This window comes from Mercenaria mercenaria, chromosome 14, assembly GCF_021730395.1.
Source record: "Mercenaria mercenaria strain notata chromosome 14, MADL_Memer_1, whole genome shotgun sequence".
NCBI classification, from domain to species: Eukaryota; Metazoa; Mollusca; class Bivalvia; order Venerida; family Veneridae; genus Mercenaria; species Mercenaria mercenaria.
In genome coordinates this window covers 42,118,583-42,135,516 of record NC_069374.1, presented here as the reverse complement: position 1 = coordinate 42,135,516, position 16,934 = coordinate 42,118,583, and the positions used below count along the sequence as shown (strand labels likewise).

Here is a 16,934-nt window from a genome sequence, read left to right as displayed (position 1 = left end):
TGATGCTAAGTGAGCAGTGTAATGATCAAGCCAAATCACTTATATATGTATTACAACTTACACTGTGTTTCAGCATCTTCTATATGTATTCCATTTTCTATCTTGGTTGATTCGTTTTCACTAAGTTCAGACAAACGTTTGTTAGTATCTTCCAGTTCAGCCCGTAAAGCACTCACTTCTTGATTTGCAGCACTGATAGAGCCATCAATCTTGGCAGCAAGTTGTTTGTTGTCCTCCACCATTTTTCTAAACTTGGCTTGAGCGTCGTGTAACAAGCGTCTGATAAGTACCATAGACGTGTGGAGAGTTTCCTGTTCCTTGGGTCCTAGGTCCTTGTCATGTTCAACATCATCATCATGGCGAACGTCTCCATGGAAAATGAACTGAACTATTTGGTCATTCAGGGAGTCCAGAGACTGAATTGCTGCAAGTAAATATAAATATATACATACACACACGTCATAATTATATATCTCAACTTCTTGATATACCTGATACTAAAGTATTGCTAACAATATCAAGAGTACATTAGTTTGCAAAATCTTGAACAACATCTCCTAATGCTCAGACAATAAGATTTAAGTAAAAAAAAAACCAACAATAATTTACAGTTGTCCATCTTTATATAGACTGGCATCAGTCATTAGAGTCCTTTAAAATAAATATCTCTACCATAAAATAGTCTTAAACAGCACTTTCTGAAACAGATTTATAATTTCTCTTATCTCTGACTCTAGACATCAGCATATTAAAAGAGAAAAGGGTTTTCTGAGAAAATATAAGTGTTATTATGAAGAAAGAAATAAACTTATTACAGATTTCTTGATCTAAACAGACTTTGTAGGTCTAATTTTTATACTGTATTATTTTTACGATTATAACTACTTTCTGTATATCTACATCAGTTTCATTAACATGAAGATTTATTGCAAATATAGCTAGATTTTCTCAGAATGTCTCGGCCTTACAACACATTTGATTTACCCCTTTAAGAATTTAGCCTTGCCTAAGCATTTACCTGAAACTTAAGCTGTTTGTGACCTGCTTTTATCAAAATCAAGAAAGGTTTCTTGTTACTCTAAACAAAAATCTTGCCAAAAATACTTTTAACATAACATGATTGTACAAGACTGTTCACAGTTGCAGAATTAATTCCTCTTATCTACCTGTATGATCCCATAGAATGGAACAAATTCCTTCTTTATAATACTTGATAAACACTGGCCAAACCGGATTCACATTAAAATGTAAAAATCCACATTCATATTGTTTGTTTCAAATACAAAACATTTTTCCTCCTTATTGCACATACAACTTGAGTACTATAACATTACTGAAGGATGCAGTTTAACCTGACTGACACAAACTCACATTCTCTGCATGTAACTCCTACATGTTTCTTCCTGAAGAAATGATTAGTTAGAGATAAAAATCACATTAAATATCTCAACATTCATCAGTCAGTGGCAGGTTGAAAAACATTAAAGTTATGTAATGCATTTACCAAACAACATACATTTACGTTTTAGAAATGTAACAGACATAACTTCGTAACTGACTGCCATAATCTCAGACCAAAAAGGATTTTTTATGACAAGGTTGTGCATAAATTTTGTGTGAAATTATTTTAAAATCAGGCCAACAATTTCAAACACGAAGATTTTTTAAGTTTCAAATATATACATACAGTTATATAGGGAAAAGTGATCATACCCCTGGCAGTCATGTGTTTTGACAAATTGGGATAATTTGAAAAATTTTGATAAAAGGTTTAGATAAGTATCATTTTTGCAAAAACATTTCAAAATGGGACTAGTGATTTAGGAGGAGATGCCGTCTGAAGATTTTCTATGTTTAGCTCTATGTGTAGACTAGCTCCTAGACTGTGATATCTCTTTTTACATTTTTATGTAGTGAACTGAGCCAGTCTATATCCAATGTCCAATAAGTTTAACATCAATCTCTAAAATAGACTGGCTTTTGTCTCTATGAAATGGAACCAGACAAAACATGGGGAAAAAATAGAAATATCTTTATTATCAGCCCAGTGGCTAGTGTCAGAGGTGATGCTGTTTAAAGAAAGTGTGGACAAACAGATGACACCAGACTGTGGGTGATCACAATATTTCACCCTGAGCACTTTGTGCCTAGTTGAACTAAAAAGGAAAAACAGAGAGACAGTCGGAAACCAAGGAAAAACAACAGCTATATATAACAGAGTTAGAAACAAAAGAAAAACAATAGCTAACAGAGTGAGAAAACAAGGAAAAACAGTAGCTAACAGAGTGAGAAACCAAGGAAAAACAGTGACTAACAGAGTAAGAAACCAAGGATAAACAGTAGCTGACATAGTGAGAAACCAAGAAAAAACAGTGGCTAACAGAGTGAGAAAGCGAGGAAAAACAGTGGCTGACAGAGTGAGAAAGCGAGGAAAAACAGTAGCTGACAGAGTGAGAAAGCAAGGAAAAACAGTGGCTAACAGAGTGAGAAACCAAGGAAAAATAGTAGCTGACAAAGAGAGAAAGCAAGGAAAAAGTAGCCGACAGAGTGAGAAAGCAAGGAAAAACAGTGGCTAACAGAGTGAGAAACCAAGGAAAAATAGTAGCTGACAGAGTGAGAAAGCCAGGAAAAACAGTGGCTAACAGAGTGAGAAAGCAAGGAAAAACAGTGGCTAACAGAGTGAAAAAGCAAGGAAAAACAGTAGCTGACAAAGAGAGAAAGCAAGGAAAAAGTAGCTGACAGAGTAAGAAACCAAGGAAAAACAGTGGCTAACAGAGTGAGAAAGCGAGGAAAAACAGTGGCTAACAGAGTGAGAAAGCGAGGAAAAACAGTGGCTAACAAAGTGAGAAACCAAGGAAAAACAATAGCTAACAGAGTGAGAAAGCGAGGAAAAACAGTGGCTAACAGAGTGAGAAAGCGAGAAAAAACAGTGGCTAACAGAGTGAGAAAGCGAGGAAAAACAGTGGCTAACAGAGTGAGAAAGCGAGGAAAAACAGTGGCTAACAGAGTGAGAAAGCGAGGAAAAACAGTGGCTAACAGAGTGAGAAAGCGAGGAAAAACAGTCGCTAACAGAGTGAGAAAGCGAGGGAAAACAGTCGCTAACAGAGTGAGAAAGCTAGGAAAAACAGTGGCTAACAGTGAGAAAGCAAGGAAAAACAGTGGCTAACAGAGTGAGAAAGCGAGGAAAAACAGTAGCTGACAGAGTGAGAAAATGAGAAAAAAAAAGCTGACAGAGTGAGAAAGCAAGAAAAAAAGTAGGCGACAGAGTGAGAAAGCAAGGATAAACAGTAGCTAACAGAGTAAGAAACTAAGGAAAAACAGTAGCTAACAGAGTGAGAAACCAAGGAAAAACAGTAGCTAACAGAGTAAGAAAGCAAGGAAAAACAGTAGCGGACAGAGCTAGAAAGCAAGGAAAAAAGTAGCTGACAGAGTATGAAACCAAGGAAAAACAGTAGCTAACACAGTGAGAAAGCAAGAAAAAACAAAACAGTAGCTAACAAAGTGAGAAAGCAAGGAAAAACAGTGGCTAACAGAGTAAGAAACCAAGGAAAAACAGTAGCTAACAGAGTGAAAAAACAAGAAAAAAACAGTGGCTAACAGAGTGAGAAACCAAGGAAAAACAGTGGCTGACCAAGTGAGAAAGCAAGAAAAAAAAACAGTAGCTAACAAAGTGAGAAAGCAAGGAAAAACAGTGGCTAACAGAGCAAGAAACCAAGGAAAAACAGTAGCTGACATAGTGAGAAAGCAAGGAAAAACAGTGGCTAACAGAGTGAGAAAGCAAGGAAAAACAGTGGCTGACCAAGCAAGAAACCAAGGAAAAACAGTAGCAAATAGAGCGAGAACTAGTTTCATTACATTTCCTTTGCAGTAAATGAAAAAACACATCACAGTCTTAGGAGCTATTTTATAAGTTATGCTTAATCCAAACATTATTTTCCACAAAATTTAAGCTGATATTTGAACAACATATTTTTTTCTCAAGCATAATACATGTGTACATTTCAAGTGTTTTCTAAGATATAGTTGGACCCCATACTGACGTTGTAGAAAGTTGCATAGATACACTATTATCTACTGTCTATATCAAGAATTTTCTTAAAACAGACTTCTATATCAAGATCTAGTTTATCTAAAAGTTTTTACATGATACATTTCATGTTTTCTTCATCATAGATTTTTCATGGATGAATCATTCAAAATTGTTGCAACAGGAAGAAGCTCTCAGGTGAGGCAAACAAAAATTGTCTTGATTCTATTAAAAAAAAAAGATTATCTGTTTTAGTGTTTTATTTACTTAATAATGATGATGACTCTTGTGACTTTGGTGTCTCATCACCATTACTGAAACTCTAATTCATCACAATAATTGTGGCAGCTAGTTCAACAGCAAAATAACAGATGCCAGTTTAGCTTTCAACATGCATCCAATTTTCCATTAATACTAATTACTGGAGAATGATGAAGATCAATGTATTGTGAAGAAGCTAATGAATGGTTAATAGATTTGATGAACACCATATCTCACCTATATCTCAGTGGAATAAACAACTTTATTGTATATTCTACCATACTGCTATAAATAATTCACTTAAGTATCTGCTGCCAATTTCAAGTCTGGCATATCTACATCAAGGTTAAGAATTTTCCTCTTAATTTAATTTGGTTTGGGTTTTACAGCGCACCAACACAGAACCCACTATATTAATTATGGTGCAAAACAGGACTAAACATTTTCATTTCACATCTCATTAATTGAAAATAAAAGTAATATGAGGTATGGAATCAAAACTTTTATATGTGCTTGAATCATAGAGATACAGAAAAGTGTTCACAACCTATTACAATCCTGCAAGGTCTATCAATTGCAATAATCATATCAATAGTTATACTGCGTAGAACAATGATAACAGTTTAATACCTGTACTTTAAAAACTAAAATATGCTTCTATAAAGTTAGTTCATTTATAACCCGCCTGCTTAGCTCAGTAAGTAGAGCGTCGGTCTACCGATCGCAGGGTCGTGAGTTCGATCCTCGGGCGGAGCGTGTGTTCTCCATGATTATTTGATAAACAACATTGTGTCTGAAATCATTAGTCCTCCACCTCTGATTCATGTGGGGAAGTTGGCAGTTACTTGCGGAGAACAGGTTTGTACTGGTACAGAATCCAGGAACACTGGTTAGGTTAACTGCCCGCTGTTACATAACTGAAATAATGTTGAAAAACGGCGTTAAACCCGCCCCCCCCCAAAAAAAAAACAAATAGTTCATTTATAGCCTATAGCTATCACATTTTTGATGCAAACAAAACCCTAGAAATTAAAATAATGTAAATGCACTACTCACATGATCAATATTTAAGTGAAAATCCTTCAAATGATAAAAATCCACAAAATTAAATTCTCAGTTAAATCTAAATGACATAAATTTGACAAATGAATTAAGATCCCTGTAAAACAAGCCTACATAAAAGTGTGATCTATGACCAAAGGGACCAACCCCCCTATTTGAAACATGCTACAATTATCCCAGTAGCAGTGTACTGTACTTGGTCATTTAGCACAATCTGACCATTTGACCAATTACGGACAATAAATCTACTTAATGCCTGCGGTCAAGACTGGTCAAGGATGTGGTCAAAAATTATTCTGTTATGTCATTCACTGCACTAACAATCAAGTGAGCGTATAATTCTTTAATTCTGTAATTTGTTTGTATTTAAATTATGTACATTTTCTTTGTAAAGAGCTCCCAGGGATCAAGAAGTCTTAATCAAACAAAAATATTTACATCTAGGCTTGAACCAGAATGTCAAGTGATATACAAACACTGAACTGGCAGATGTGACAAGGATCACATCAGATTGATCAATTGTCAAAGGATATAAATATAACTATAACTGTCACAGGAGTGACCAATAATACTGCCACAATTAGGTCTAAGACTTGTCACAGAAGTATGGCAAGCATAAGAAAGAAACGGCCACAAGAAGGTGCAATATAAGTTGTTTAACTTGAAGGTGAAAAAACTATAAATGAGTGCTTAGCCTAGTGTTATAATTAGACCAAAATTTATTTAACTCCGTCAAGCCTTCATATCATGAGTTATTGTCTGGAAACCGTGAGTTTGGCAAATTAAGTTAGTAAGGGGCCATAACTACTTAAAAAATTGGTGGTTTGTAGCCAAAGTCAAACTTGACCTGTATTTTATGATGTTACACACATGTACCAAAAATTATCTAAATCTGTCAAGCCTTTCATGAGTTATTGTCCAGAAACCATGAGTTTAGCAAATTTTAAGTTGGAAAGGGACATAACTACATCAATCAAGAGCACCGCCTTGTGCTCATCTCATTTTTTTTGTCTCTGTATAATATTTTCTAAGTCCAAAAGGGGCCATAATTCTTGCAAATAGCAACATGGAGTTATCTTTCTAGCTGTACAGAAGCAACTTTTGATGGTGAACATGTGTTGCAAGTTTTAAAGCAATAGCTTTGATAGTTTGGGAGAAAAGCTGACCTAAACATAAAACTTAACCAGGCAACGCAAAGGCCATCGCCGATCAAGTGACAACAATAACTCATTGTTTTTTTCTCCAAAAATCAGATGAGCTAAAAATCGTGGTTTGTAGGCAAAGTTGAACTTGACGTGTATTTTATGATGTTACACCTGTGTACCAAAATTTATTTAAATCTATCAAGCCTTTCATGAGTTATTGTACGCAAACCATGAAAACCAGGGACCAACAGACTGACAGACAAGCTCACTCCTATATACCCCCCAAACTTCATTTGTATAAGTAAATACATGTGCTACTACTGTAACAGATTGTGCATGTTGTCTGACGTGCATTGTAATAAGTGCACACAAACGCACCATTTTTTCCCCTTTATAAGACTCTTGACCTTTAAAAATTTCTTAAAGTTAGAAGATTAACTTTTGATCCAAATGTGACACTTATCGCTAACAGCACAATGTACATAATTTACTTTTTTAGAATATGGTCTAACCACTCACTTAAACAACAGGCCTAAGTCGCTCACCTGAAGAGGATTTTAACCATCTGACCCTGAAAGGGGCCAAACACACCAAACTGAACAAATTTATGAGAGGACCTTATATTGATACCACTGACCAGGTTTGCTGAAGATCCACTGAGTGGTTCATGATAAGTAGTCATTGAAATGTATTTTTACTTTTAGCCCTAGCAACCCCTAAAAGGGGCCAATTGCCCCCATTTGAACAAATCTGAGAGAGGCCTTATAATGATCTTTCAAACCAAGTCTGATGAAAATCCATCTAGCCATTAATTAGAAAAAGTTTTTTAAAGGTATTTCCAGTTTTAGCTCTAGCAGCTAGCCCCTAAATAGGGTCAGGTGTCCCCAATTGAAAAAATTTGGAAAAGGGCCTTACAATAATGCTACAAATAAAGTTTGATGAAAATCCATTCAGCAGTTCATGAGAAGAAGTCTTTTGAACACATCTTTGTTCTAGTGACCCCTAAAAGGGGGACTGACTGCCGCCATTTGTAAAAATTTGCGAGAGGACCTAATAATGATGCTACCAACCAAGTCTGATGAAGATCCATCAAGCCGTTCATGGGTAGAAGTCTTTTAAAGTCATTTCCTTTTTTAGTTCTAGTGGCCCCTATAACAGGCAAAGTGCCCCCATTTGAACAAAATTCGGAGAGGACCTTATAATAATGTCACAAACCAACTTTGATGAAGATACTTCTAGTGGGTCATTCAAAGGTATTTCTAATTTTGGCTCAAGCGGCCCCTAAAAGGGGCCAAGTGCTCCCATTTAAACAAAATTGGGAGAGGACCTAATAATGATGCTACAGGTCAAATCTGATGAAGATCCATTAAGTGGTTCATGAGAAGAAGTCTTTTAAAGGTTCTAGAGGCCCCTTTAAGTGCCCCCATTTGAATGAAATTGGGAGAGGACTCTTATAATAATGCTACTGATCGAACTTGATGAAGATCCAGTAAGTGGTTTATGAGAAGAAGCCTTTTAAAGGCATTTCTTTTTGAGTTCTAGTGGCCGCTGCTTCCATTGAACAAGATTGGGAAAGACCTTATAATGATGCTACAGACCAATTTTGATGAAGATCCTTCTAGAGGTTCATACGAAGAAGCTGTGCAAAGGTATTTCTAGTTTTTGGCTATAGCGGCCCCTAAAAGGGGCCAACTGCTTCCATTTAAACAAGCAAATCCAATGAACTGGTATCACCCGCTGAATGGGTTTGTGCTGAGGAATGGCAAAGAAATATATCCGACAAAAATTTAAGGATGTATACTAAGAAGCAAATAATTTCATTACATTTGAACTTAAAAGAACATTATTGATGGAAAATAAAAAATGAAGAAAAAAAACATCTGTTGGCGGTTGGTGGGGGTGCATGATGGGTGAAGGAGCGAGGTGTGGGGAGGGTACAACTTTGCAATTTGATAAATATTCATGAAGGTTTCAGATTAAAAAAAAAAAAGAGAACAAGAGGGCCAAGCTGGCCCTAAGTCGCTCACCTGTATAACACACCATAACACTGTAAACATGTTTTACCTAGTGATTTCATGGAGACAAATATTCTGACCAATTTTCCTTAAGCGTGGCCTCTTGAGTGTAAACAAGCATTTTCTTTGATCTGACCTAGTGACCTAATTTTTTACCCCACATGACCCAGATTAGAACATGTCCAAATTTTCAAGAAGATTGGAGCAAAAAAGTGGCCTCTAGAGTGTATACAAGCATTTCCTATGATTTGACCTTGTGACCTAGTTTTTGACCCCGCGTGACCCAGATTTGAAATCGTCCAAGACTTCATAATAGCAAACATTCTGTAAACAAGCTTATTCTTTGATTTGACCTGGTAACCTAGTTTTGACCTCACATGACCCAGATAAAAATTCATTCGATATTTCATGCATACATTCTGACCAAGTTTCATGCACATCAAATGAACAAGAGTGTTAACAAGCTTTTCCTTTGATTTGACTGGGTGACCTAGTTTTTGATCCATATGACCCAGTTTCAAATCTGGCCTAGAAATCATCAAGATAAACATTCTGACCAAGTCTCATGAAGACAGGGTCATAAATGTGGCCTCTAGGTTGTTCACAAGCTTTTCCTTTGATTTGGCCTGATGACCGAGTTTTTGACCCAACATGACCCAGTTTCGATCCAGGCCTAGAGATCATCAAGATAATCATTCTGTGCAAGTTTGTATCAAATCAAAGCATAAATGAAACATCTATATGACTGAGAGGGCCAAAATAGAAAAATCTGCCCCTGTCTGGGGCAGTAACTCTAGAAACCATGATGGAATCTAGCCAGTTTTCAAAAGGAACCAAGATCTTATTGTGACTTAAGTTGTGTGTAAGTGTGGTTAAAATAAAATATAAAATGTCACTTGTATTGTGTTCACACGGTAAAAAATACCAAACTTTGGCTCATTTAGGGGTCAATCAGGGGCCGTAAGTCTGGAACCTATGATTGGATCTGACAGATTCATCACGGAATCCAAGATTTATCGTTGTTGAAGATATTTTGCAAGTTTGTATCAAATAAAACCATAAATGAAGTCTCTATATGGCTGCAAAAGACAAAATAACAAATTTTGGCCCTTTAAGGGGTCGTAACTCTGCAACCCATGATGGGATCTGGCCAGTGTTTGAAATGAACTGAGATATTATGCCAATACAAATTGTGTGTAAGTTTTATTAAAGTTGATTGCAAAATGTGGACTCTATAGTGTTCACAAGCCAAAAATAGCAAATTTTGGCCCTTTAAGGGGCCACAACTCTGGAACCCATGATGGGATCAGGCCAGTTTTTGAAAGGAACCGAGATATTATGCCCATACAAGTTGTGGGGGAGAGGGTGTGAACAGGACGGTGGGGGTGACTGGGTTGGGTACACAACTTCAAATGTTGATAATAAATTTTCAAGGAAACAAGAAGCTGCGTTCAATAAACGCTTGATGCCCCCGGTGGCATCCTTGTCGATACAAAGCAACCTAAGTCCAAAACGAGGTCAAGGTCAAACTGAGGTCAGGTGATGTTTGAAAATGAGGAATGGTCACAGGTTACATCTGTATTAGTATCAATTCATTCTTGTAAGCGGTATTGATGCTAGACGAAACGGTCCCATTTGGTTAACCAAGAGATGGCCCATATAAAGCAACCTAAGTCCAAAATGAGGTCAAGGTCAAGGTCAAACTGAGGTCAGGTGATGTTTGAAGATGAAGAATGGTCACAGGTTACACCTGGATTAGTATCAATTCATTCTTGTAAGCAGTACTGATGCTAGACGAAACGGTCCCATTTGGTTAACCAAGAGATGGCCCATATAAAGCAACCTAAGTCCAAAATGAGGTCAAGGTCAAACTGAGGTCAGGTGATGTCTGAAGATGGGGAATGGTCACAGGTTACACCTGCATTAGTATCAAGTCATTCTAGTAAGGGGTATTGATGCTAGACGAAACGGTCCCATTTGGTTAACCTCGTACAGACGGTCGGACGGACGGACAGGACGATCACTATATGCCTCCCGCATCAGTAGATGCCGGGGGCATAAAAAATGAAAGAAGTTTAACGAAAATCTACCAATTGTTTGCTTTATTATGTACAAATATGTGAATTTTTAAACAATCAACGGGCAATAACTCTGAAGTTACTAAAGAGATTGTAACAAAATTGTGTGTGCACTACCAAAATAATTATGGTGATCTAAATTTAATTTAAGTTTCATAGTTCTAGATCAAATATGTCACAAGTTATGAAGCAGAAATTGACATTAATGGTACCCTATATAGTTAACACTAGAAACTACTAAGGGCCATAACTCTTGTGTTACTTGGGAAATCTGACTGAAATTTAACAGGCCGCATTTCCCAATAGTGGTGAACAGGTATATGAAGTTTTATTTAAATATTCTAGACCACTTCCTAGATATGGCTCTAGATGGACGCCGCCAAAACTATATCCCTCCATCTTTGGCGGGGGATAACAAACTTTTGAGAGGACCTTATGATGATGCTACAGACCAAGTTTAATGAAAATCCTTCAAGTGGTTCATGAGAAAAGGAGTTTCTTATTTTGGCTCTAGCAGCCCCTATAAGGGGCCAAGTGCCCCAATTTGAAACAAAAACTGAGACAGGACCTTATAATGATGCTACAGACCAAGTTTGACGAAGATCCATCAAGCGGTTCGTGAGAAGAAGTTATTTAAAGGTTTTTCTATTTTCAGTTCTGGCTGCCTCTAAAAGGGGCCAAGGTGAACCATTTCAACAAACTTGATAGAAGGGCATGCCAGGATGCTACTGACCATGTTTGGTGTAATTCTGACCAGTAGTTTCAGAGGAGATGTTTAAGTGAAAATGTGGACGCCGGACCATCCACCTGTACTAACAGCTTACCCTGAACCTTCCGTTCAGGTGAGCTAAAAACGAAAGTGAAATTTATTTTTAATTATATAATCTATCCTGAATGGCAATAAGACGGACACATGTTCAGATGAACAAGATGGACCCATAGTCAGATGGACAGACAGTGCAACCTGACTTGCAACTGAAACCAAACTGTCTACATGCAGACATGGATAAACTGGCATACATATGATCAAAACACAATATGCATCCTCTTTTTTAAAGAGAGAAATTATAAAATATCACATTTGGTGTTCACTCAAGAGACTTTCACAATAACTCATAATAAACCAACAGTTAAAACCTATCACTTTCTATCCTCACAAGCCAGCGGCTTATCAGGTAATGTAAGTAGCACCTGCTTGGTGGTAAGTTTAGGATTCAAGTGGCCAGATGTGTCAACAACACTTTAACTTCCTCATTAATTAATGCCAGGAAAGTCTTACTTTGATATATATAAAGATTTTGGGGAGCATTTTGGTGTAAATCAATTATAAGTTTACCTATCTGCCCAGTTTCCTATCAATTGTTTGAAAATGTATATTTCCCTGTCTGTAGCAGTATCTGTTAGTTAAGTTCTACATACATTTAAAATCAACCAATCTCTCAATTACTTAGTGTCTACTTCTTTTTAATGTTATAACAAAGCTGGTTTCTAATTTTTAGTTTATCTGTCAAATAACAACAGCAACAAGTTCATTTTGGATTCAAGAAAATTGTCAAAAGTGCAGGAACAGCAGTTACATTTTATCATAAATGCAGCACATATTTCTGTCATTAAGTTTTGATTGAGACCACTGGCACCAGACCAGAAAGAAAATGCCTCTATACATGTTATACGCTACCCCTAGGTATTCTATAAGAACCATGGTCATGAACGGGAAAGTGCACTAATCCAATTCAATCGTACATTTCTCATCTAAAACGCGCAGTTGGGTGAGTGGGTACCTAATATATTGAACAAGTGATAATTTATCTTCTATCGTGCACGAGTCACATTATTTCAATTATCCCTATTGCAGAGATGCTCCACATATTTTATGCTTTCGTCAACGCTACAGAAAAAACTTGTGTGAACTCCCCTAATGAACATCCGGTCTAGAGGTCACGGCAGTGTGCACATGTTAGGCGAAATGTAATCAAACAAAAACAGAATGCAAAATATTCAAAGTTTTACGATAAAACTCGAAATGATGAATGAAATTCATCTTGGATACGATTTTGAATTTGAAATCATACATAGGTTTACATCTGTTCTGTTTATTTAATTCATTTTGCACATTTATGCTGCAAATACACATTCTATCATACACGTGTTGTAAAATGACGACTGACATACATTTTCACATCAGCCAATCAGAACGATTTTGTAATCTAGACCGGAACTTCACCAGGGAAGTTCAAGCAAGTTTTTTGTGTAACGTTGAAAAAACTATAAACTACGGATTGTTTTTCTATGATAAGAAGTTTTGAAGAAATGTGACCGTAACATAATGGTACATAAACCACTTGTTTGATATCCATAGAACACATTTACCGAACTGCGTGTTTTAGGTATGAAATGCGCGATTAAAATGGATAAGTATACTTTCCCGTTCATGACCATGGTTCTTATAGAATACCTAGGGGTAGGGTATAACATGTACAGAGGCATTTTTTTCTAGTCTGGTGCCAGTGATTGAGACATAATGAAAAGGGGCATAAATCTGTCAAAATTCTAATCAGAGTTATGGGGACTGTTAATTATGGTGTAGCCTCTGATAGTAAATAAGTTTTAAGTCAATAGCTTTGATAGTAACAGAGATATTGGATGTTATAAAAAACTTTAACCAAAAAATTCTAAGTTAAAAAGGGTCAAAATTCAAATCAGAGTTATGGAGATTGTTTCTCCTCGTGTAGAGTTTGATAGTAAATAACTATTTGAGCCGTGCCATGAGAAAACCAACATAGTGGCTTTGCGGCCAGCATGGATCCAGACCAGCCTGCGCATCTGCGCAGTCTGGTCAGGATCCATGCTGTTCGCTAACAGTTTCTCTAATTACAATAGGCTTTGAAAGCGAACAGTATGGATCCTGACCAGATGGCGTGGATGCGCAGGCTGGTCTGGATCCATGCTGGTCGCAAAGCCACTATGTTGGTTTTCTCATGGCACGGCTCATTTTAAGTTTCAAGTCAAAAGCTTTGATAGTAACAGAGATGTTTCACTTTATCAAAAACTTTAACCAAAATATTCCAAGTTAAAAAGGGGCATAAATCTATAAAAATTCAAACTGAGTTATGGGGATTGTTTCTCCTGGTGTAGACTGTGATAGTACATAACTATATTAAGTTTCAAGTCAATAGCTCTGATAGTAACAGAGATATTTGACTTTATCAAAAACTTTAACCATTGAAGGGAGATGCCGACGCCGACGCTAGGGCGAGTGCAATAGCTCTACATTTTCTTCGAAAAGTCGAGCTAAATAATTACAATGTTATAGAGCCCTAAGTTGCTCCATAGAGAAGGATCTTGACTCTTTGACCATGCTTCTGATAGAGTTACGTGAACATCCATTTAACAGCTAAAAGCTTAGAATTTAAAGCTTTTGTTGTTAAAATGAGATTTCTATTTTTAGTTCCCATAGCCCCTACAATGGGTCAAGCGAAACTGTTATGAAAAACTAGAAATGTGTCACAGACACGGATGCCCTCGCAACATGAGAAAGGTCACAGGCATGGTACCGCTCACAAACTAAAAGAAGGACCCTTGGCCCTATTTATTTAAACAAAAGGGTCATGATGACCCTGGATCGCTCACCTGAGTAATATGAGCCACATGTTTCAAATGTCACACTGATGCTAAAATATTAAGAAAGTCAATAGGTCACATTCATGGTCAATGAAATTCAGTTTTACAATCGGTGTGCAAAACTGTGTATGTCATCCAAATTTCGAGGCTGTATCTTAAACAAGAGGGCCATGAAGGCCCTGTATCGCTCACCTGACCTATTGACCTAAAGATCATCAAGATCAACATTCTGACCAAGTTTCATTAAGATATGGTCATAAATGTAGCCTCTAAAGTGTTAACTAGCTTTTCCTTTGATTTGACCCGGTGACCTAGTTTTTGCCCCCACATGACCCAGATTTAAACTTGACCTAAAGATCATCAAGATTAACATTCTGATTAAGTTTCATGAAGATACAGTCATAAATCTGGCCTCTAGAGTCTTAACAAGCTTTTCCTTTGATTTGACCTAGTGACCTAGTTTTTTAACACACCTGACCCAGATTTAAACTTGAACTATAGATCATCAAGATTAACATTCTGACCAAGTTTCATTAAGATATGGTCATAAATGTGGCCTCTAAAGTGTTAACTAGCTATTCCTTTTATTTGACCCCCGTGACCTAGTTTTTGACCCGACATGACCCAGATTCGAACTTGACCTAAAGACCATCAAGTTTAACATTCTGACTAAGTTTCATGAAGATATAGTCATAAATGTGGCCTCTAGAGTGTTAACAAGCTTTTCCTTTGATATGACCTAGTGACCTAGTTTTTGACTCCATCTGACCCAGATTTAAACTTGACCTAAAGATCATCAAGATTAACATTCTGACCAAGTTTCATTAAGATATGGTCATAAATGTGGCCTCTACAGTGTTAATTAGCTTTTCCTTTGATTTGACCTGGTGACCTAGTTTTTGACCCGACATGACCCTGATTCAAAACTGCCCTAAAGATCATCAAGTTTAACATTCTGACTAAGTTTCATGAAAATATAGTCATAAATGTGGCCTCTAGCGTGTTAACAAGCTTTTCCTTTGATATGACCTAGTGACCTAGTTTTTGACCCCACCTAACCCAGATTTGAACTTGAGCTATAGATCATCAAGATTAACATTTTGACCAAGTTTCATTAAGGTATGGTCATAAATGTGGCCTCTACAGTGTAAACTAGCTTTTCATTTGATTTGGCTTGGTGACCTAGTTTTTTATCCTGCATGACCCAGATTCAAACTGGACCTTAAGATCATCAATATTAACAATCTGACCAAGTTTCATGAAGATACAGTCATAAATGCGGCTTCTACAGTGTTAACAAGCTTTTCCTTTGATTTGACCTGGTGACCTAGTTTATGAACCCAGATAACCAAATATCAAACTCGTCCAAGATTTTATTAAGGGTAACATTCTGACCAAGTTTCATTAAGATTGGGCCAAAAATGTGACCTCTAGAGTGTTAACAAGCTTTTTCTTTGATTTGACCTGGTGACCTAGTTTTTTACCCCAGATGACCCAATATCGAACTCGTCCAAGATTTTATTGAGGGTAACATCCTGACCAAGTTTCATTAAGATTGGGCCAAAATTGTGACCTCTAGAGTGTTAAGAAGCTTTTCCTTTGATTTGACCTGATGACCTAGTTTTTGACACCAGATGACCCAATATCGAACTCGTCCAAGATTTTATTGAGGGTAACATTCTGACCAAGTTTCATTAAGATTGGGCCAAAAATGTGACCTCTAGAGTGTTAACAAGCTTTTCCTTTGATTTGACCTGATGACCTAGTTTTTGATCCCAGATGACCCAATATCGAACTCATCCAAGATTTTATTGAGGGTAACATTCTGACCAAGTTTCATTAAGATTGGGTCAAAAATGTGACCTCTAGAGTGTTAACAGTCAAATTGTTGACGACGGACGGACGGACGGACGGACGACGACGGACGCCGGACACAGGGTGATCACTAAAGCTCACCTTTGAGCACTTCGTGCTCAGGTGAGCTAAAAACAAGAAAGTAGGTCAGCAGGTGAACCCCGGGGCGGGGCCATATTTGACCCTAGTGGGATAATTTGAACAATTTTTGTAGAGGACCACTAGATGATGCTACATACCAGATATCAAAGCTGAAGGCCCTGTGGTTTTGGACATGAAGATTTTTAAGTTTTTCCTTTCGGTTGCCATGGCAACCAGAGTTCTGCATGGAACTCAATTCTTTGAATAATTTTGAAAGGGGGCCACCCAAGGATCATTCCTGTGAAGTTTGGTGTAATTCTGCCCAGTGGTTTTCAAGAAGAAGGTTTTTTTAGAAATTGTTGACAGACGACGGACATCAAGCGGTCACAATAGCTCACCTTGTCACTTCGTGACAGATGAGCTAAAAAGGGGGGATAATTCATGAAATACTGGTGCAAGAGTTATGGCATTGTGTCATAATGATGTGAGTGATGATGTTGAACAACTATTTTAAGTTGGAATCAAATCCATTTAGTAATAACTGAGATAAAGCGAAAGTGCACCAAAACTTTAACCGGGAATTCTAAGTAAAAAGGGGGGATAATTCATGAAATATTGGTGTCAGAGTTATGACCCTTGTGCCATATGATGTGGGTGATGATGAGGAACAACTATTTTAAGTTTGAAGTAAATCCATCAAGTAGAGAAAGTGCATCAAAACTTTAACCAAAGTGCGGACGCGAAAGGACGCCGACCCCGTGTCGAGTAGGATAGCTCTCCATACTTCGTA

At 37.2% G+C, this 16,934-nt stretch overlaps 1 protein-coding gene across 8 annotated transcripts in view; it reads right to left on the bottom strand.

The window, feature by feature from the left end:
- Positions 1 to 16,934, bottom strand: part of LOC123527391 (kazrin-like) — a 104,001-nt gene that overhangs the window by 41,122 nt on the left and 45,945 nt on the right. For 7 of the 8 annotated variants that reach the window (XR_008367063.1, XM_045306800.2, XM_045306802.2 and 4 more), the window contains one exon: positions 62 to 424. Coding sequence is in view for 7 of the 8 variants with exons in the window: in XM_045306800.2 (XP_045162735.2) it covers positions 62 to 424 (363 nt within the window). In the remaining variant the exon portion in view is untranslated. Of the gene's footprint in view, positions 1 to 61; positions 425 to 1,166; positions 1,516 to 16,934 lie in introns of those variants that run through there. The other variant, XM_045306803.2, reaches the window with a different exon arrangement.